This window comes from Penaeus vannamei, chromosome 16, assembly GCF_042767895.1.
Source record: "Penaeus vannamei isolate JL-2024 chromosome 16, ASM4276789v1, whole genome shotgun sequence".
NCBI lineage: Eukaryota > Metazoa > Arthropoda > Malacostraca > Decapoda > Penaeidae > Penaeus > Penaeus vannamei.
In genome coordinates, this window is record NC_091564.1 from 19,513,572 (window position 1) to 19,536,531 (window position 22,960).

Sequence of the window (22,960 nt, forward strand, 5' to 3'; positions counted from 1 at the left end):
TCTCTCTCTCTCTCTCTCACTCTCTCTTTTTCTTTTCTAGTACTACTATTCGTTTGATTATTTTCAATATATTTCTCTTTACATCTACATCTCAAGTTCTTATTTATTTATTTATTCGTCATTTTTTATAATCACCCGTTCTTAACCTCTTTGTTTACACCGGCCGTATCGTTCGTGGATTCACCAGGATTCAACCGAGGTACATGAACCCCCGCGCGGTCCTCTCTCGCGGTGTGGCCCTTGGTTTAAGGCCGAGACCCTTAGACCGGCCACAACTATGGCGTAGTAAGTGCCCTGCAACTGCTACGACGACCACTGCTACTACTACGACTACTACTACGCCTCTCTTACGCTTTCGTGGCGAGTAAGAAGAGAGGGCGGCTTGCTCTCTCTTCTTCCTGACTCGCTCTCGTGTCTCGACCTGCGTGCGCCAGTTTGTGTGATTTTGCAGCAGAAACGTTGTTGTTATCGTAATTATTGTTGCGTTATTGTTATCATTATTGTTATTATTATTATTATTATTATTATTGTTGTTATATTTACTTTCCTTGTCATTATCACTGATCGAAGCGAACTTGCGTATTTTCTCTAGTAAATGAAGCAGAGCGATGCAACTTATTTATATGCTATTTTTTATCCATTTATATAAGGGTAAACAAAACGACTTTTTTTTGTTTGTTTGTTTTCCTCTCCTGTTATCGTTATCGTTATTGTTATCATCACGCTGCTCTATCACACACTCTTGGGAATATTTACTGTTATTACCGTTCCGCCACTTTCACTCGTTATCTCGTACCGTTGTGTTGTTGTTCTTTTTTTTTTATCTTTGTTTTAACTTTACGGAAACGTGTTACCCAATTTCTGATGTGCAATCGCGTCGTGGTTCGAGTTTTTATATCGGGAAAAGCGGCATTCAAATGATAGCGAAACATGTATGAAAGCGAAAACGAAAGAACAAAAAACGACAACAAATAAAAGCGTTAAAATATCGTTGTTTTTATTCAGCGAAAAAAAAGGAATATATAAATTTTGTTTAGTGTTACCATGATGACAAAGCGTTTAATTTATAGACCTACGCAAAACAAACAGCGTAGAAATTATGTACGCTTGGATTTTAGTTAAAAAAATGTATTTTTGTTGATCAGTGTAAAGGGAAGGGGAATAGATAGGGAGGATAAAGGGAGGAAGAGGAAAAGGGTACAGGGGGGGGGGGGGGTAAGGATCTTCTCTGGCTAAGGCTAAAATTCGTATATATGTATATATTTTTTCGCTCTCGGGGAAAATGCCATCGTAAGTTTGTGTCGGGGAATCCCCTTGGTAGGCCGCGTCCGAAACCGACCACAAACAAACAAAATTCACCAGCTGATATGGTAAAAGGGAGGGGGGGGGTAGATAGGGTAGGGAGGTGGGGGTGTAGGGGAAACCGTCTCATCTCTAGGGGACATTTTGGCTTTTTTGCCCCAAACATGTTGAAAAGAATGTCTTTTTTCTATTATTTTTTCGTATTACTTTGGAGGGTAGATGTATATATAAATAAATGTAATTACCATCACATGTACTGCAAATCAGCTCTTTTTTTCTAGAATTAATTTTCCAACTAACAAGGCAGTAAAGAAAATATATGTAGTGTAATATTTTTTCTTGTTTATTTTGGAGGGAAATTTTATACCCAAAGTACAAGGGTAAGAGGGAGAGGGGGAGGGGGGAAGGAGGCAAGAGGGGGGGGTGATTTCTAAGCCTAACCCTTAGGATTTTGTTTGACGCCTTTTGATAATGAGGGGAAAAGGTGTGCAAAGTTTCTCCTCTGTGTGAGGCTCAAATGAGACCCGGATCTTATTTTACCTTCATTATTATCATTTTGTCAAACTATCCTACAAGTAAATTTGTTACGAAATATATATTTTCTTTCTCCGTCCTTTTTTGCCTTTATTACGGTCACAAATTCCCACGAAAGGAAAAAAAGAAAACAAATCATAAGAAAGATGAAAGAAAATGTAGACGGGCCTAAAAATTTTGTATTTTACGCCAAAGCTTTTCATAAGGACACGAGACAGGGACTCCCAGAAGGCCTAAAAGTTAGACCTCTCGTTATGCGTTTATATATATTGGGATCAAGGCAGAATGTTTATGAAAAAATAACATGAATGGAATCCTTTGACAGATGTGGAAAACATGTTGATAGCCATAACACGAAGAAAAAAAATTGGATAACAAATGAAAGTAAATACAAATGCATATGAACGTAAGTCTAACTAAAAAATAAATACGAACAAACAGACGTATAAGCAAACAAATGAATTTGAGCGCTAATATTTTCAATCTCTCGTGTTTTTACTGTAAGCGATTTTTGTAAGCTCGTATCCCGGTTTGTTTGCGCTCGCGTATGCATCCCAAACATTTTACATTGTTCACATAGAAGGGTTCAAAATACCACGGTTAGAAATAGGAGAGAGAGAGAGAGAGAGAGAGAGAGAGAGAGAGAGAGAGAGAGAGAGAGAGAGAGAGAGAGAGAGAGAGAGAGAGAGAGAGAGAGATTAGAAGAAGAAAAGTGCAAAGCAACTCTCATATTCCGTAGTTCTCGTTAATTCTCGTTATTTTATTCAATATTGCGTCATTGCGTCATATTCTCTTTTTGGATGATCTGTGAACAAATTTTCTTAACATACCTGTGACAATAAGTCAGGCACGATTGAAAGGCAAGCAAGAGAAACACAGAGACAGGAATAAGTAAAATAACAATAACTGAAATGAAAAGGAAAGTAAAATGTTGACTTTTTTCTGAAATGGGTTAGCGTCTCGACAGATAGTTCAGACAGCGGTATAAATATATCAATATTTGCGTAAATGTTTTCGTGTTTTAACATAGTAGCTCTCCTGATGTTGTGGAGATGTCCACCAAGAAAACATCAATTTACGGAAACGGGTGAACGGAACTTACTGGCTGTGACCGAAGGATTGCAGATCTTTAGGTGAATTATTCTATTTCTTATCATTTCTCTTATTTTATCATTTCTTTTTTCTCTCTCTTTTAAGATTGTAATTTATATGGTATCTAATTTGCGTGTTTGATGATTTCTTAACGATTATCTTCTCTTTTTTTATTATCTATTCATGTATTTAATAAAAAAACAAGGAAACCTTAGGGACAAATCAACCTTCTCTTTCTCGATTAAAATCTCTAAATCTTCTTTCAACAAACACTTTTTTCTTTTTTCACTTTATCTGTGACATAGTTTGCTTTGGAACACAATTTAAACTTTAATATATTTTTTTCTATTTTAAACAATTCTGAAGTCCTCCAGTATTCCGTCTGTTACCGTAATCTTTACTCAATGGAATCCTCTTATTTTTTATTTTTATTTTTTGTTATTCGTCTGTTTTGTCGTGTGTGTGTGTAAGTGTTGATAAAAGCGACATGTGTGTATTTTTCTGTAGTTCATTTTTTTGTTCTCTGTCGTTTTCTACTTTTGGAAAATGTCTCATGATTATGCAAATGATGTTGAGAAACTACGATATTTACACAGAACGAAACTAACGATAGAAGAGACTTTTAGAAAGATAAACACAAGAAAGGAAAGTTATAAACAGAGAACAATAACAAACAAGAACAAGGGGAGAAATGTTGATGCGTAAACTTACAACACAGCACAGATAACAGTTAACTTTCCATTTTTTTCATATTATTTTTTTCTACATTTACTCTCATCAAAGAAAACAGTTTAAGGGGAAACTCGCCTAAAGAGGATTCCAGAAGCCCCCGCTACGGGCCGCCCGCGAATCGCAAGTCCTCGGGGAGGGTGAAAAAGAAGAGGACAAAAGAAGGGGTTAAAAAAATGAATATATATTTATAAATATATATATATGTATGAGGTGGCGGAGGCGGCCCATAATCGGCCGTCTTTGCCTCCGTGTGTGTGGCTCCCGCAAGCGCGTTTTCTTTCGTTGCGTTTTCTCTATTTTGTTTGGAATATTTTAAGGGGTGACTATAAGAGATATGTGTTTGTATGCGTCGTAAGTCACCTAGATTGGGTTGGTTCATGTGTTAGGTGTGTGGGTTGGGATCTGTCGAGACTTTTATGCACTTTTATATATATATGCACCAATGAACGGATGATTTTCCTCCTTTTTTGTTTAAGAAAAGATGTGTTTATATGCTATTATTTATTTACATCTCTAGTAACTTATGTTTTGGTGTCTGACTATTGTCACAGTCACAAAAAATACGCTATTTATCGACCATATCTTCGCTTTCCTTCTGTTGTGTTTTCAGACTTATTACATGTGTAATAAAATAAGGGAGTTGTATTTGCACTTTGTTATACGAACAAAAAAATGTTTTTTGAATATTAGAAAACGTGTTTTGATTCTTGATGAAATCCGATGTTTATGCAAATGTAAATCCTCTTTGGTTCCATCCACAAGGAAATTAAATAACTCGGCAACCTGAAAAGAATAAACGAATCAACAAAAATAAATGCACATGGAAATACAGTAAAATCAAAGGAATTATCGTATTGGTTCAATAGAAAATTCGTCAAAAACAATTGACCTGTTGCATCCAACATCTGAATCTATTACCATAATCTTTCAAGTGAATCCGCAGATTAGCTTTAGGAGACATGAACACCACACTCTAGGTTTTATGTTGTTTATTTTCTTAACTTAGGATAGAAACCAAGACACAAAGATGCCATCTTTTCTTTAGTTTCACTCCTTCTTACGATGATTTCCCTCTCTCCTATATATCCAAATGTGGTGCGCTATAGTGTGAAGACTCAGGTTTTGTGATGGTGTGATGATGATGATGATCGCTGATGATGACAATGATGATGACGCTCGCAAACAGACACTGCGGATTCACTCACCCCCGCTGGGTTACCCGCGATGAGATATGATGTGCGGCACTATTCTGTGGTGTGAGGCAGCCCCTCTCACTGCCTCGTGTGTTTCACTTCGGCTGAGGAAGCGAAGGTGTGCAAGACGGGATGACTGGTGGGAAGGTGCCACTGGCGTGTGCTTTGGCAGCGACTCACACCTCTTATATATATATAATTATTTATATATATTTTCCATCCATATATTTTTCATCCTACCACTTATATTTCTCGTTTGTTCTCTTTTTCATATTTATACGAAGCTAGTGACAACACGTTACGATAAGAGTGAAGAATATATAGGTCTACCTGTTTTCCTCTCGTGTTTCCGTTTGTTTGTTAGTGATGTTTGTTTCCTAGGAATAGATGTATCGTCTGCATTAGCGACTTGGATATGATTTCAACCCTTTTTTATTTTTTCCTTGCCCTCTTCATTTACTCGTCTCTTTCACTGCGTAGGAGGAAAATGACTTTGTGGAAATGGATCAAATGTTGGAATGACCTCAGGTGAATTGGTCGTTGAGAAAGGTCATATGATTCTACCTATTGCGCTCACAGATTGATGAAAAGACCGAGGTGTCTCGAACATTTCTGAAAAAAGGTAATTCAGTATTTGGAAATATCCTCTTATATGATGCTTTTTCCTTCATTTCCTCGGCCATCGCAGCGGAACCCAAAGGTGCTTTCTCACGGATCGTTCATTTGCTCAGCGGGTTTAGAACTCGTCATCGTCGCCTTTAACTTCCATTGTTCTCGTTCTGTGTATTTTTCCGTGACTTCATTCTTATGCATCTGCGCGTGAAAACAACGCTATTCTTTTTTCTGTTATTATTTTTTAGAGTGAGAGAATGAGTCCACGTCTGTCTGTTTCCAACTGTTACCACAATTAGCTCGCAAATCCGCCCCTGTTTCTCTCTCACCCTTTTCTTGTCTTCTCCCATTCCCCTTCCTTCCTCCCCACAACCCCTCCCCACTGCCCCTTCTCCCCCCCCCACAACCCCTCCTCCCCCCTCCCTCTTCTCTTTCTCTTTCTTCTTTCCTGTTTTTTATCCCAAAGACGGATTTGCACCCCGCCCCCCGCTCGGGCCTGTCCGCGGTGTCGACTGAAAGCACCAGGCACTTTCCCTCAGAAAGTTGGCCTGCTACGGTATACTACAGCGAGATCTCTCACTGTGACAACACGGGGTCCCGATGCAGGAGTCAGCCTCCTCTTACACTTGGGTTATTTTTGTTATTCCTCTTTTTTTCTCTTCTCCTCTTCCTGATATTCCTCTTCATTTCCCTTTTTCCCTTTTCGTTATTTTATACCTTCTTTGAGTCCCGATTTTCCCTGTGTATCCTACCTGCCCATTCCCCTCCTCCTCCCTCTCCTCCTCCTCCCCTCCCTCTCCTCCTCCTCCCCTCCCTCTCCTCCTCCTCCCCTCCCTCTCCTCCTCCTCCCCTCCCTCTCCTCCTCCTCCCCTCCCCTGCCCATAGTCCTATTTCCTCACCCCTGCCTTATTTCCTCATCCGTTTCTCTCCTCTTATTTTGTTTTTCTTCCTTTCTTCTTAGGGAATCGATCTTGTGGAAACACGAGGAAGCCGGCAAGCCACGAGGACTCATTCCCAATAACTTTCCCTGGGATTTTGAGCCTTATAGCAAATCGAAAAGTATTTTGCGATCTCGGAATCTTTTAGTTTTTTTTCCACTTTTTAAATCATTATAATAGGAAATTCGTTATCAATAAAATCACACGCTTACTTATCGTTATCATCGTTAGAAATAAATGTGTCTTGGCCCCACCGATCGCCCCTCTTACCGTAACCACTAAAAGGCGAATCTCATGTCTTAGCAACCCCTCCTCCCCCCCTTCCCCCTTCCCACCTATCTACACCCTTCTCTCCCATCTTCCCTTACCCTCCCTTTACTCCTTCCTTCCTTTACTCCTCCCTTCCTTTGTTCCTTCGAGATTCGCCTTGTACTTCCCCCCCGCTGGGATCGCGCGGTCTAACCTGAGCGAGAGAAAACGGCAGCAGCAGCAACAGTAGTTCCAGCAACAGTGTATGAGAGAGAGAGAGAGAGAGAGAGAAAGAGCCAGGACGGTGGCGTCTTTCGGGCACTTTCCCTCAGAAAGTCGGCCTGGGGCTCACAGACAGGGATACCCTCATCTTTTTTTTACCTCCTTACTCCTGATTCTCATCCTTAGGAGAACATCTTGTCCTTTTTCTGGTTTTCCTCCTCCCCCATTCCCCTTCCCCTTCCCCCTCCTTCTCCCCCTTGTTTCTGTCTCCCTCAGTCCTCGTCCCTCTCAGTCGCCTCCTTCCTCTGTCCCTTTAATGTTAGATTTTTTTTTTTTACGGAAAGAGAACGATTTGTGGGTGTCTTCCAAGGCAGGTTTTCGTTTACATTTCGCTGTTCGCCGTTGTGTTTCGTAATGTTTCGTCTTATTCTAGAAATCTTAATGTAAAGCAAAGAAAGGTGTAAAAGAGAAAGAGATTTAAAGAGGTTATCGAGGAAATACGTAAATGAAATGACCGTCTCGCGAGAAACGAGTTATATATGTATATGTTAATTCCACATCATAAAACACATCCGAAAGAAATACGACCAAAAAACGAAAATAAATAAAAACGCCATAAACAACTATTGACCAAAAAAATGATCATAGTCACTGATCAGCAAATGCCACCAATCTTGGCATCCGTCACCGTAATAAGTATTCACGGGCGAATCTCACCACACTTCTTCCTTCTCTCCCTCCTCCTCCCCCTCCCTCCCCACCCCGCCTCCCACCCCTCCCCACCTCCCCATCCTCCTCTCCTTCCCCCCTCCTCCCCATCCTCCTCTCCTTCCTTCCCATCCTCTTTCTTTCTCTCCTCTTCCTCGAGATTCGCCCCCCCGCCCCCGCTGGGCTTCCGCGAGAGGTGTTATCTACTACGACCAGCGAGAGAGAGAGGCCAGCTATGAAATAAGAACTACTGACATAACGGGGGAAACATATATATATATATCTATGTTATTTTTTTCATATATATATATTTTTTACTTTTTTTACCTTCTCATCCTTCTTTATCTCTTCTTTTTTTATTCTTTTTTATTCTTCTTCCTCCTTGTTCTTCTTCTGCCATTCTGCAACCTTTGCATTTCTTATTTTTCCCTAATCTTACCCCAGTCCCTAATCCCCCCTTCCCTTCCCTTATTCCTCATCTTCTTCTACTCTCTTTATCCCTCCTTACTCTTTAGGGAAACATAGCTTTAGTACCATATACTATTTTTTTTCTATTTACGGAAACGGAACCAAGTTTCGGATGGACATAAGCTGATCGTTTTCCCCTTTGTGATTTTGATAGTAAAATAGAATGAAAAAAAAAGTTCGTTATTTCATTTTTGATATGATGTGTATCTATATTCAGATTTTCTATTGGAAATTGCCTTTTAAATGTGATTCTAATAAGACCAATGATAGTGCAGACTTCATCTGTGTTTTATTTATTTTCTTGAACTTCTGCGGGATTTAGAAGATCGTTTTTATGCTCGAGTCATAAAGCGACAGAAAATTGCAAAGCGCGATACCGTTTTTAAGCGAAAAGGAATGAAAGAGGACTTACAATAACAATTTCTCTGTCATGTTTCCAGTCACGACAATTCAATTTTGTCTCGTTCATCAGAATCAGAACACAAATAAACAAGACAAGAAAAATTAAGGCCAAGAAAAAAAAAACTGTGAAAAACAACCCAGATGTCGATTTTCGTAACCATGGCAACGGCTCTGCAATGACGTCACCGGCAGCAGCCTTGTTGACTTAATGTTTATTTGCTCTGCATTATCAAGCTGCCTCGGCTATCTATATTTATCTCGTGCGTCCTTTGCAGCATCCAGAAGCCGTGTGAATATTAATGAAAGATGGGAGTTGGAAGCAAACGAGAAAGGGGCCATAGAGACAGACAGATAAAGGGAGGGAGAGACACGTAGATTGATGATATGTCGAGGAGCCATTCAGCTTAAACTTCTGATCTAAATTTATCTTTAATTTGCATTTTTTCTTTCTTTCTTTTCAAGCTTAAAAAAACAGTGAAGGTATACAACCCTTCAAAACACGAATTTTATAAATACATTTATTCCAAAAAAGAGAAAAAAAGATCTGCATATGTAAAAAAAAAAAAAAAAGGTTACATTTATCGAAATTCCCATTTTTTCCAAACGTCAAAACAATTCGATGAATCGCGCCCACACACGCCCGCGATTTAAAGCTGTGCAGGCAAGTGAATGAAGGATCGAGGGGAAATGTGAAGGATAACACTTCAGCTGAGGGGAAACGGAGAGGGTAAGGGAGGGGGGGGGAGAGGGAGAGGGAAAAGGGGGGGAGGGAGAGGGGTATTAGGAATGGGAGTAGGAAGAGGGAAAGGGAAAAGGGAAAGGGAAAAGGGAGGGGAGGAGGGGGTCAGGGATAGGGAAAAGGGGGGGAAGGAGAGGGGTAGCGAGGGGGATTAGGAATGGGAGGGGGCAAGGGAGAGGGAGAAAAAAAATATATTGTAAGGGTATGAAACTTCTTTTTTCAGCACTATTGGAAAGTTTCTAATTGAAAAGGATTTTATTTTGATATCATCTATTTTTTTCAAATTCTTTTTCCTCTAAATATTTCTAGGATCTGCCCAGTATATATAGCTTTCGAATTTCTTTTCGCTTGTAAATATCTGTAACAACAACGATTTTGAAGTATTATTTTTAGCATATCATTGAGGACTGTGATGCAGTCAATATGCAGATGTAATGATGCAATTTTCCACATTCTACATTTCATTTACACATCAACCTACTCTAGTCATTAAACTTAATTGCTTAATGTGTGTATATATATATAATCACCATCTACTATTTTCATTTCTTTCACGAAGCCAAACAAACCGCTAGAACCCTAAAAAAAAAAATCATCAATTCTTCAATACATCTATTCTCAAAAAAAAAAAAAAAAAGAAAAAAAAAACACAGTCAAAGGACATAAAAGACAAAAAAAAAAAAAGTCAGACAAAAAAAGACAGAACAATCAAAAAAGAAAAACAAACGAAAAGATAAAAAGACACTAATAGGTAAAAAAGAAAAGATGAAAAAGACCATTTCAAAATATCGATCCCAAGACTAGCGTTTGCTCCTTGTCCGTATCCTTGTCTCCCGCAGATGGAGGATGACGGCCTGCACGGCAACGATGACACTCGGTGCTTCATCCTGTCCACGTTAGCAGGTCAAAGGTCATCCAGAACGGCCTGCGTGTTGTGTCATCAGTCGTTGCTGGTGTTCGACCGCTACCCGCTGTTGGATGGCACCTTCTTCCTCACGCCCATCCAGCATGCCAAATCGGCCATACCCGTGAGTTTAAAAGCATTTTGTTCTTTATTGGTTGTTGTTGTTTCGTGTTTTGTATGTATATATATATATATATATATATATATATATATATATATATATATATATATATATATATATATATATATATATATATATATATATGCATATATGCATATATGTATATATGTATATATGTATAGATATACATATGTATATGTGTGCGTGTGTGTGTGTGTGTGTGTGTGTGTGTGTGTGTGTGTGTGTGTGTGTGTGTGTGTGTGTGTGTGTGTGTGTGTGTGTGTGTGTGTGTGTGTGTGCGTGTGTGTGTGTGTGTGAGTGTATGTATGGGTGTGTCTAATAGATGTAGGAATTAGGTGTGTGTGATTAGTGCGTAAGGAAAATCATGTGATCGTCCTTCACGAGATAATTATATATAATTTCCTTTACCTGTGTGTCTGTCCTTTGTGCCTATGTTCGTATATATCTGTGTATCCACGCGTTTGTTCGTATGCATGTATTTGTGTGTATATGTGTATCTTTTTTCCGGATGCAGATTTCTCTAGTCATTTACAAGAACGTGAATAACTCCGATGGCGCAGGAAGAGTGTGCTAGATTTAACCGCAGAAATTATAATGACATCCTGTAGCCTATCGCTGCCATTGTTGTTCGGTTTCGTTATCAGAAGAAAAATAACATTCTGTAAGTGATAAGGACAGAGGTTCATGAGGGGATGTTGTTATCGTGTTTCTTTTTTTTTGTATGCATGTTTTGTGTGTGTGTGTGGGGAGGGGGGGGGGTTGTGTAACTTGCTTTGCTTCCTCTTAATCATATTTCAATTATTTTTTTTATTATCATCATAATTTCATTTTTTTCTTCGTCTTCATCTTCATCTCCTCCTCCTCTTCCTTCTCCTCCTCCTTCTTCGTCTTCTTCTTCATTTTCTTGTTCATCTTCTTTTCCCTAAAGAGGAAGAAGGAGAAATAGTCAAAGAGAAAAGAAGAGATTAAGAAGAAATTATAACAATAAAAGAGAGAAAACAAGACAAAAAAGGGGACGGAGCAAAGAGAGAGAGAGCGAGAGACAGGAAAAGGGAAAAGGGAAAAGAGAGAGAGAGAGAAAGAGAGAGAGAGAGAGAGAGAGAGAGAGAGAGAGAGAGAGAGAGAGAGAGAGAGAGAGAGAGAGAGAGAGAGAGAGAGAGAGAGACAGAGGGAAAGGGAAAAGGGAAATGGGAAAAGGGAAAAGAGAAAAGAGAAAAGAGAGATAGAGAGACAGAAAAAGGGAAAAGAGAGAGAGAGAGACTATGGCAAAGACAGAGATAGAAAGAGAGGTAAGAGAGAGGGAAAGAAAGAGAGAAGGGAAAATTGGAGGAGCTATTTTTTAGAACCCTAAAGTCTCTCATTTATGCTGTGTGTAGGCTTGTCGTTTGCATGAGTGAACCTTCAGGAGGGGAGAAAACGAGAGAGGACGAGGGGAAAGGGGTAAAAAATAGGAGAGACGAGAAGAGAGAAGGAAAGGGGGGAATGGATGAGAGAGGAGAGGAGAGAGGGAAAATAGGAAAAGGTGATAGATGAGAGGAAAGAAAGAGAGGGGGAAATGGATGAGAGAGGAGAGGAGAGAGGGAAAGGGGTAAAAATAGGAGAGACGAGAAGAGAGAAGGAAAGGGGGAAAAGGGTGAGAGATGAAAGGAGAGAGGGAAAAGAGGAAAAGGGGAGAGATGAGAGGAAAGAAGGAGAGGGGGGAGAGGGGGAAAAGGATGAGAGAGGAGAGGAGAGATGGAAAGGGGTAAAATAAGAGAGAAGGAAAGGGGGGAAAAGGTGAGAGATGAGAGGAGAGAGGGAAAAGAGGAAAAAGTGAGAGATAAAAGAAGAGAATGAAAAGGGAAAACGAGAAAAGAGAGAGGGAAAAGAGGAAAAGGTGAGAGATGAGAAGAAAAAGGTAGAGGGTGAAAGGATAAAAGGGTGTGCGAGATGAAAGAGGGGAAAGGGAAAACGAGAGAGGGCGAGTGGAAGGAAGGAAAAGGGTGAGAGGATAGAGAGAGAAAGAAATAGAGAGAGAGAGAGAAAGAAATAGAGAGGGGGGGGGGAGGAAGTAGGTAGGGGTGAGGGAGACAAGAGAGGGAATAGAGGTGAAAAAGGGGGCGAGAAGAGGTGTAAAAGAGGAAATATGAGAATAGAGGGGGTGGAAAATGGAAGATAGGTAGAAATAAAAAGAAAAAAGTGCATAGGAGATCAGAAAACAGAGGAAGAAGAAAGGGAAGAAGATAGGGCATAAGAAGAAAGAGAAACTAAAGATACGGAAATAGAGACAAGAAAATTGAGATATTAGAGGTAGAGATAGAAACAGCAGTAAAGATTAGGAAAAGGATAAGTAGGCAGCTAATTACAACTCATAAAAATGATAAAAATAAAACGCAAGATAAGAAAGATAAGCAAAATACATAAAGATGATGATGAATATCACTAAAAGAAAAGAAAGGAAAAGATAAAAACAGAACAAAGGTAACAAAAGACAATGAAAAAAAAAGTTAATTTCGAAGCGCCATCATTAAGCATCTAGCATACCGTCTGGCGGCCATCATTCATTTTTAATTACATAATGGTCGAGGCACTCCCCCCCCCCTTCCCTTCCCCTGCCCCCTACCCTCACCCCCTACTCCCTTCGTCCTCCTCCTTTACCTCTTCCTTTACCCTCTGTTTCTTCCTCCTCCTCCTTCCTTTCTCTCTCCCTATCCCTGTTCCTTCTGCGTTCGCTGCTCCTCATTCTCTCTCTTTCCTCCTCCTCCCTTTCTCTCTCTCCCTATCCCTGTTCCCTCTTCCTTCGTTGCTTCTCATTCTCTCTCTTTCCTTCTCCTCCTTTTCTCTCTCCCTATCCCTGTTCCCTCTTCCTTCGCTGCTTCTCATTCTCTTTTTTTCCTTCTCCTCCTCCTCTCCTTCCTTCCTGTCTTGGTTCTTCCCCTTTCTCTTATTTCCATCTCTTCCTCCTCCCATCCCCTAGTATTCCCTTTCTTCTATCCTTCCCCTCAAATCCCATCCCCCTACTCCCTCTCTTCCTGCTCCTCCCTCAACTTTCCTTCCCCCCTCCTCTTCTTCCTTCCCTCTCCCCTTCCCCTTCCTTCCTTCCTTCCTTCCTTCCTTCTCTCCCCTTCCCCTCCCCTCCTCTTCCTTCCTTCCTTCCTTCCTTCCTTCCTTCCTTCCTTCCTTCCCCTTCCTTCCTCCCCTCCCCTCTCCCTCCCCCTCCCCTCCCCTCCCTCCCCCTCCCTTCCTTTCTTCCTTCCCTCCCCCTCCCCTCTCCTCCCCTTCCTTCCTACCTTCCCTCCCCTCCCCTCTCTTCTCCTCTCCTCCCTCCCCTTCCCTCCCCTCCCCTCCCCTCCCCTCCCCTCCCCTCCTTCCCCTCCTCCTTCCCCTCCTTGAAGTCATCTTTCGTCCGTTGACCTCTGACCTTTCGAAGGCTGCTCGCTCGACCCCTTTCTTTGTTTTTTTTTATAATTTTTATTTTCTTAGCTTGATTGCTTCTTGTTTATCTTAGTTAATTTGTTATTTGTATTTGATGGCAGTTTCGTTTCGTTAGGTTGATTGTTTCTATATAAATCTATCTATCTATCTATCAAATTGAATCAAATTATCTGCCTGTCTTGTCTGTCTGTTTGTCTGTCTGTCTATTAACCAGTTTATCTATCAATCTATCTGTCTATCTATCTATCTATATATATCCATATATCTACCTCTATCTATATACCTATCTATCTGTATATCTATCTTTTTATCTATCTTATCTATTTATCTGCTTGAATATCTATTCGTGTATTTGTCTGCCTGTCTGTCTGTTTGTTTATGTAAGAAAGAAAGAAAGAAAGAAAGAGAAAAAGGAGAAAGAAAAGGAGAGAAAGATTATTTTCAGCCTAAACGAGGACTTTTATTATCACTTACTGTGTTTTGATTGTTATTCATGATAATCACACCATTTTGTCAATGTCAATATCACTATCCACCAACACTCCTACCTCCCCTCCGCTCCACCCCCTTCCCCTAACCCCCCTCTCTCCCTCCTCCTCCTCCCCTACCCCCTCCGTCCCCTCTCCTTCCCTCCCTCCCTCCCTCCCAACTCCACCAACAGGCCCCTACCCCCCTCTCTCCCTCCTCCTCCCCCACACCCCTCTCCCTCCCTCCTTCCCTCCCAGCTCCACCAACGCGCCCCTAACCTCCCTCTCTCCCTCCTCCTCCCTCCCAGCTCCACCAACACGCCCCTAAACCCCCTCCCTCCCAACACCCCTCTCCCTCCCTCCCTCCTTCCCTCCCTCCCAGCTCCACCAACGCGCTCCTAACCCCCTCTCTCCCACCTCCTCCTCCCTCACCCCCTCCCTCCCCATACCCCTCTCCCTTCCTCCCTCCCTCCCTCCCTCCCAGCTCCACCAACACGCCCCTAAACCCCCTCCCTCCCAACACCCCTCTCCCTCCCTCCCTCCCTCCCAGCTCCACCAACGCGCCCCTAACCCCCCCCTCTCCCTCCCCTTCCCCCCTCTCTCCCCCCCCCGTCCCTCTCAAGTCCACCAACGCGCCCCTAACCCCCCTCTCTCCCTCCTCCTCCCCCACCCCCTCCCTCCCTCCCTCCCTCCCTCCCTCCCTCCCTCTCTCCCTCAGCTCCACCAACGCGCCCCTAACCCCCTCTCTCCCTCCCTACCCCCTCCTTCCCTCCCTCCCTCCCTCCCAACTCCACCAACGCGCCCCTAACCCCCCTCTCTCCCTCCCTCCCTCCCTCCCAGCTCCACCAACGCGCCCCTAACCCCCCTCTCTCCCTCCTCCCCCCAGGTCCGGGTGGAAGGGCGACAGCAGTACCTGGCGGCGGTGTGCATGGGCTGCCTCGAGGGCTGGTCCGTGTCCCTGCGCTGCGCCTACTGCAACGCCAGATGGAACGGCTCGGCGCTCATTCTCGGAACCATGTACTCCTTCGACATCTTCGCCGCCATGCCCTGCTGTGAGAATAGGTTAAAGGTAAGTGGAGTTGTGGCGTTTGGAAGGGTGGGGTTGTGGGAAGGGGTGGGGGTGTGGGTGGGGTAGGGGGTTGTTGGAAGGGGTGGGGGTGGGGTTGGGGGTTGTTGGAAGGGGGCGGGGTTGTGGGTGGATGGGGGTTGTGAAGGTTAGGGTTGTGGGTGGGGGTGAAGTTAGGAGTGGGGTTAAGGTCTTAGTTGTGGTTGTATTTATAGTTGTGGTTATAGTATTGGTTACAGTTGTGGTTGTAGTTTGGGCTAGGGTTGTGACTGTGGTTATAGTTTTTAGTCTTGTTTTCTCTATGTTTCATATCTTGCGTTTATATGATGTATGATATAATACAAAATGATAATGTGCTTGAAGTAAAAAAAAAAAAAAAGAGAGGGGGGGGGGTTACTGCAGAAAAAAAAGAGTAATTTGGTAAGATTAGGTAAATGTATGGTATATAATTTAAAAGTTACGGTTGGAAATAATAACTGCAAACTTTAAAAGTCGCATTACAAGTTACAAAAATTTATATAATGCAAAACTTTGTTCCAACATCTTTCTTCATTCCGTCATCTTACTTGTAATCTCTCTCTCACTTTTTTTTGTTCTTTGTTTGTTTTTTATCGTTTGTTTGTTTTTTATTGTTTGTTTGGTCACTGTTTGTTTGTTAGTTAGTCAATTTATTTTGATTCTTTCTTTATTATTATTATTATTTCGGTTTCATTTCCTTCTTAATCCTTGTGTGTTCCCTGCTCGCAGTCGCCGCCGGGAATAAAGTGGCGAGAAAATAGGATTGATCTTATCCTGCGCAGGATTCTCGTCTTTTCCCCTCCCCTCTTTCCCCATTTAACCTCCTCCTCCTCCTCCTCTCCTCTTCCTTTTTCCTCAGTTTCATCATTATTCTCTTCTCCTTCCCCTTCTTCTTCTCTTTTTTATTTTTTTCTCCTCCTTCTCCCCCTCCTCTTTCTCCTTCTCCTTTTCCTCTTCTTCCGTCATGTTCTTCCTCCTCCCCTCCTTCTCTTTCATCCACCGATTCTTGCTACTTCCCCTGCTTCACTTATTCTCCTTTTCCTCCTTCCTCCACCCCTTTCCTCCTTTCCTCCTTGTCCCCTCTCGCCGCTCCCCTCTTCATCTCTCCAAGAGTTTAAAGAAAGTCCTGCAAAATCCCCAAGGAAATTTAGGTACTTTTGGATTAAGCACAATGCAGGTTCTCTCTCGTCCTCCTGATTTTTAAGAGGGCGGGGGACTCACACTATAACATTGTAGCTGAGACACCGACGCTCCCTCACAGAATTCAGGAAAAAAATCTTGAAATTCAAGGGGGAGACTGAACAAACATAGCAAAACAAAAAAGGAAACAACAAAAAGGGGGGGAAATAACTTGAGAAAGAACAACATCAAAATAAGAGAGAAAATAAAGAAGAATAAGGTATTAGAAAAGGCTCACTTAAGGACGAGATTTACGTAACGTACTCACGAGAACAACAAAGTGTGTTCTAGGAAATCAACCGTTTTTTTCGCTTTGTTTATTTTTGTTTTGTTTTGTTTTGTTTTAGGTAGGAAGGCTTGGGTGAAGATAACACTTATATACACGTAGAACATTTTCTTTGAACGGAGTATATATTTTTTTTGAACGGAGGAGGGGGAAATTAAGATAAGGCCCCGCAAGTAAATAAAGATAAAAAAGATAGGAAGTAATGTTCTTCCGCTTCCTTGTTTTTGGGGCGAATTAAAGTTAATGAATTTCCTAGATCAGGCTAAGAGTAAACACTCCAGGGAGACGAAATGGAGTAGGGAGGGAGAAGGGAGGGAGAAGAGAGGTAGGAGGGGAGGAGAATTAGGGAGTGAGTGAGTGTGTGTGTTTTTTTTTCTGTGAGCTAGTGAGTTAATTAATTGGTTAATTAACATTCATTTATTTATCAGTGAATGAATGAGGGAGTAAGGAAGAAGAAGGTGTGAGAAGGAGGGAGGGAGTTAGACCAAAAGGAAGAGCAGGGGAAGGAGGGAAGAGGAAGGGTGAGGAGGTAAGAAGAAACAGAGACAGAATGAAGGAAGGAGGTTAGGGGGGGGGGTGAGGAAGGGAGGGTTGGAGAAAAAAGGGAGGAGGAGGAAGAGGGAAGAGGCGGGTAAGACTATGGCTCTAATTCTCTCAAGATTAAAACCTGGTTCTGAGAAACGGAGAAGGCTGTGATATTGTTGTAACTCCCTCCCTCCCTCCCTCCCTCCCTCCTTCCCTCCCTCTCTCTCCTCCTTCCCTCTCTCTCTCCCTCCTTCCCTCCTTCTCTTCCTCCTTCCCTCTTACCCTCTCTCCTCCACTTCCCTCCCTCTCCCCTTCCTTTCATCACGCCCTCTTCCTCTTTCCCTCTCATCCTCTCCCCTCCTTCCTCCCTCCCTCTTTCTTCCTCCCTCCACCATTCCCCTACCTCCCTCTTTCTCTTTCTCGTACACAAGCATACACACTCCTACCCCCCTCCTACCCCCTCCCCCACCCCCTCCCTCAGACATACAGGCAGATATAATAACGAGACAGCTATTTATTTGAGCGTTTCCCATCCCTTCCTTTGGTAATGCGATCAAAATCATAATTTAATTTGTGCTGAAAGGACTTATCAGGCATGAGCCTCGAGAGAAAATGAACTGGTGTAAAGACAGGCATTCAGGAGTATGAGGGAGAGGGGGGGGGGTGGAAGGAGGAAGTGGATGGGGGAGGGAAGGAAGAGAGGGGAGGGGGAAGGGAGGAAGGGGATGGGGAAGGGAAGGAGGAGAGGGAGAGGGAAGAAGGGAAAACGGATAACGGATAGGGAGGAGACGAAGTGAGGAAGGGGAATGAAAGGGGGAGAGGGGAGAGAGGGAAAAGGGAAAAGAAAGCGGAGGGAGGGGGAGGGTGTGGAGAAGGGAGACACGGAACACTATCCCATACTAATGCCATACACCCCTTTTTCCCCCTTTTTTAGGGGGGGGCGCAGTTTCATATTTCAATTAGATTCCCCAAAGAGAGTGATAAAGAAATAAGATTTTTTTTTTTTTTTGATGTCCGAGTTAACCAAAGCCAGGAATAGATGATTTGAAATGGAACGATGAGGAGGGGGGAAGGAGAGGAAGAGAAGGCGGAAGAGAGAGAAGGTGGAAGGGAGAGAAAGAGGGGAAGAGAAAGAGGAGAGGAAAAGGAGGGGGAGAGAAGGCGGAAGGAAGAGAAGGTGGAAGGGGAGACAAGGTGGAAGGAAGAGAAGGCGGAAGGGAGAGAAGGTGGAAGGAAGAGAAGGTGAAAGGAAGAGAAGGTGGAAGGAAGAGAAGGTGCAAGGGAGAGAAAGTGGAAGGAAGAGAAGATGGAAGGAAGAGAAGACGGGAGGGAGAAACTGAAGAGAGAAAACAATAAGTGAAAAGAAGAAAGAAGGCAAGAGAAAGAGAGAACTGGGAGTGAGAACGAATTTGAGAAACGGGGAAGCCAAGCGAAAGGGATATGCAGAGAAAAGGAATAAAGAGAAGGAAAAGAAATGGAATGAAAGGGTAACATTGGTAAGGAACGGGACAGGGGGTTGTGTGGGGGTGTTGGGGGATGGGGGGTGGAGGCTCAAGAAGATAGGGGAGTTACGGAGGGGGGAGGCAGGGAAGGGGAAGGGGAAGGGGAAGGGGAAAGGAAGAGGAAGAGGAAGAGGAAGAGGAAGAGGAAGAGGAAGAGGAAGGGGAAGGGGAGGGGGAGGGGGAAGGGGAGAGGGAAGGGGAAGGGAGGGAAGGGGAGAGGGAGGGAAGGGGAGGGGAGGGGAGGGAGGAAGGAGGAGGAAGGAGGGAGGAGGAAGGAGGAGGGAAGGAGGAGGAAGGAGGGAAGGAAGGGAAGGGAAGGGAAGGGAAGGGAAGGGAAGGGAAGGAGGAGGAGGGAAGGGAAGGGAAGGGAAGGGAAGGAGAAGGAGGAGGAGGAGGAGGGAAGGAAGGGAGGAGGAGGAGGGAAGGAGGAGGGAAGGGAAGGAGTTGGAGAGGAGGAGGAGTTGGAGGAGGAGGGAGGGAGGAGGAGGAGGAGGAGGAGGGGGGAGGAGGGAGGAAGAAGAAGAGGAGGGGGATAGGGGGAAAAGGGAGGAGGAGTATTGAAGCTTTTAGCATTAATTCACTCGTGTTCAAAGACCGCTACGCGCCGTTCTTTCAGCTTCTCTAATCCGGCCATTGGTTGATATTAGGGAGATTATAAGCATTTGGAGAGTTAGTGGCGTTGATAACTAGCAGGAGGGAAGGAGGGAGGGAGGGAGGGAGGGATGGAAGGAAGGAAGCAGAGATGGAAAGGAAGGAAGGAAGGAGGAATCGAAAGAAGGATGGAAGGATGGAAGGAAAAATGGAAGGAGGGATGGAAGGATGGTAGGAAAAATGGAAGGAGGGAAGGAAGGAAGGAGGGAAGGAAGGAAGGAGGGAAGGAAGGAAGGAGGGAAGGAAGGAAGGAGGGAAGGAAGGAAGGAGGGAAGGAAGGAAGGAGGGAAGGAAGGAAGGAGGGAAGGAAGGAAGGAGGGAGAGAAGGAAGGAGAGAAGGAGGGAGGGAAGGAAGGAGAGAGGGAGGGAGGGAGGGAGGGAGGGAGGGAAGGAAGGAGGGAGGGAGGGAAGGAAGGAGGGAGGGAGGGAAGGAAGGAGGGAGGGAGGGAAGGAAGGAGGGAGGGAGGGAAGGAAGGAGGGAGGGAAGGAAGGAGGGAGGGAGGGAAGGAAGGAGGGAAAGGAGGGGGAGGGAGGGAGGGGAGGGAGGGAGGATACAGGGAGAGTGGGAGGGAGGGAGGGAGGGAGGGAGGGAAAAGGGAAGGGAGGAGAACGGAAAAGGAAGGTAAGAATACTGAAAGCAAAAGGGGAAGCAAGAAAAAGAAAACGAACAAGAGAAAGGAAAATAGAAAGGAGAGATAAAGGAGGTAGATAAGGGAAAAAACGAGAGATAAATTTCGTTGCTGTGGATGTAGGGAATGGGAGGAGGGAGGGGATGGGGAGATGAGAGAGAGGGATGGAGGGAAGAGAGAAGAAGAGAGGAGAGAGGGCGGAGGGAGGGGAGAAGGGATAGGGAAGAAGAGAGATGGAGGGAAAGGGGAGAGGGGGAAAAGAAAGGAGAGAGGGGGAGGGAGGGGAGAGGGGATAGGGAAGAAGAGAGGGGGAGGGAGGGGAGAGGGGGAAAGGAGAGGAGAGGCAGGGCGGAGAGAGGGGACAGGAGGGGGCCGAGTAAGCGCTTTAACGTCAAGCCAGTGAAACATAGCACCTTTGCTGGAGAAATTCTGCATCGCGGGAATTAAAACAAAAGGGGTAAAAAAAGATATAAAAAAACGACATATATATATCCCACATGAATTCACCAACTCCCTTTTTTTTGTTCCTGTTTTAGAATTAATGAAAACGAACGGCATAAAACACTACAACATCTACATATATATGTTGTAGAATCCTTCCCCACTATCTGCCCCATTTAAATTCAATCTCCTGCCCGTTTTAGGGGAAGGGCAAAATATCTACTCGTATTGTAAAGTACTTAGTCCCATCTCGCTCACGGAAGTAAATAAATGGCAGCATATGTACGGGTTGCGCAGCCGATGGAAAATACTCCATTTTTTGTCATTTTTTCTCCCATTTTTTAAAGGGCATTTTGGGATCGCTGCGAGAAAACAATGATGCCGAAATGTTTTATTTTTGCTCTATGTTTTTATTTCCTTTTTTTAGAGTATTATGATTTGTCGGATGAGGATTGTTTTATAGATATATATATATATATCTACTTTTCTATCCAAAGCCTTTTTATTCTGTGTGAAGTGTTGGGATCCCGTGACGGTCTCGATTTCATGCTGACTGGTCTTACTGTCATAACGGATCGGTGATTTTAATCTACAAAAGTGATTCGCTTAAAAGAATGGATAAAAAGTATAAATAAATTTTCAGCTTTTATTTATTTATCTTTTTTTTTTCTTTTTGTTGGTTGAAATGTTTATTTGTTGAAGGAAATTGTCGACTGGGGAGTTTTATCTCGTATTCGGCTTTGCGATACTAAAAGCTACGGAGCGGGGTCGTGTTTTCGTTTCTCTCTCTCTCTTCCTTCCTTTCTTTCTTTCTTTCTTTCTTTCTTTCTTTCTTTCTTTCTTTCTTTCTTTCTTTCTTTCTTTCTTTCTTTCTTTCTTTCATTCTCTCTCTCTCTCTCTCTCTCTCTCTCTCTCTCTCTCTCTCTCTCTCTCTCTCTCTCTCTCTCTCTCTCTCTCTCTTTCTCTCTCTGTGTCTCTCTCTCTCTCTCTCTCTCTCTCTCTCTCTCTCTCTCTCTCTCTCTCTCGCTCTCTCTCTCTCTCTCTCTCTCTCTCTCTCTCTCTCTCTCTCTCTCTCTCTCTCTCTCTCTCTCTCTCTCTCTCTCTCTCTCTCTCTCTCTCTCTCTCCACCTCACTTCTTCCTTATCTCCTCCCTTCTTTCCTCTTACCTCCCTCCCTTTTCTTCCTTATATCTCTCCCTTCTCCTCCTCTCTCTCCCTCTGCTTTCTCCTCCTCCTCCTCTCTCTCTCCTTTCTCCTCCTCCTTTCTACCCCTCTCTCTCTATTCTCTCCTTCCCTCCCCCCTTCTCTCTCTCTCTGACCTCCCTTCTTCCTTACCTTCCTCCCTTCTTCTCCCTTCCCTCTCCCTCCCTTCTCCTCCTCTCTCGCTCGCATAATGCAGAGTGATGTGAACCCCGAGCCTGGCTTCAGCGCCCCCTCTTATCAAGACAAAGATCAGGTCCCTCGCTATTGTCTTTCGGAAAACGCGGAGCCTTCCATAACACCGGCTGAAACGCGACTCGGAAATAAGCCCGCGTTTATATCCTGCTTGTGTACTCGAGAATGGAATAGGGAATGGAGGACGGGGGGAGGAAGGGGAAGAGGGGAGGAAGGGGAGGGAGAGGGGAAGGAGGAGAGGTAGGGAGGAAGAGGACGGTAGAGGGAGAGGGGAAAGTGGGGAGGTAGGGAGGAAGAGGACGGTTAGAGGGAGGGAGAAGAGGGGGATAAGGAGAAAGAGCGAGAGAAAAGCAAAAGAGGGGAAAAAGAAAAAAAAAAACATCGAAAAAGATTGAAGGCAAATGTGAATCAATTTCTTTTCCATTCCTTTCAGTTCCACACGTTTCGGAAAAAAAAGAACGAGGGATAGAGAAAAAAAACTAAACAAGGATATATTGCCAGAGGGGGGAAAACAGAATGAAAAATAAATTGGGGAACGAATGAAAGAGGAAGAAAAAGAAAAGAAGAAAGATGAGAAGTTATGAAAAACTAGAAATCAGAAACGCAAGCACTTTCAAGATGAGAGGGACGGCTCGACAGGAACTGGTTGGGAACAATGGGAGCTTTTAAGAAACGATGAAAGAGGAGAGAGAGAGAGAGAAAGGAGAGAGAGAGAGAGAAAGGAGAGAGAGAGAGAAAGAAAGAGAGAGAGAGAGAGAGAGAGAGAGAGAGAGAGAGAGAGAGAGAGAGAGAGAGAGAATGAGAATAGTTAACAGACGAACAAGGTCTTAAACAATATTTTTTCTACATTTCCCCCACCGTTTTATCCTGGCCCTTCTTCTCTCCTCTTCTCACTCCATCCCTCTTCCCTCCCAGTCCCTCTCCCTTCATCTCCAATCCCTCTCCCTCTCCCTCTCCTCTGTAACTCCCCAATCCCTTTCCACTCTAACCTCTCCTTCCCTCTCTCCTCCCTCCTCCCTCTCTCCTCTCCCTCCCTCTCTACTCCCCTTCCCTCTCTCCTCTCCCTTTCTCTTCTCCCTCTCTCTCCTCTCTCTCCCTTTCTCTTCACCCTCTCTCTCTCCTCTCCCTCCCTCTCTCCTTACCCCTCTCTC

The 22,960-nt window shown here is 43.8% G+C and overlaps 1 protein-coding gene across 1 annotated transcript in view; it reads left to right on the forward strand.

Moving 5' to 3' along the window:
• heca (hdc homolog, cell cycle regulator) overlaps positions 1-22,960 on the forward strand; it is a 120,162-nt gene that overhangs the window by 80,257 nt on the left and 16,945 nt on the right. Inside the window, exons 3-4 of the mRNA XM_070131619.1 lie at positions 10,031-10,219; positions 15,005-15,187. Coding sequence (XP_069987720.1) covers positions 10,031-10,219; positions 15,005-15,187 — 372 coding nt within the window. The remainder of the gene's footprint in view (positions 1-10,030; positions 10,220-15,004; positions 15,188-22,960) is intronic.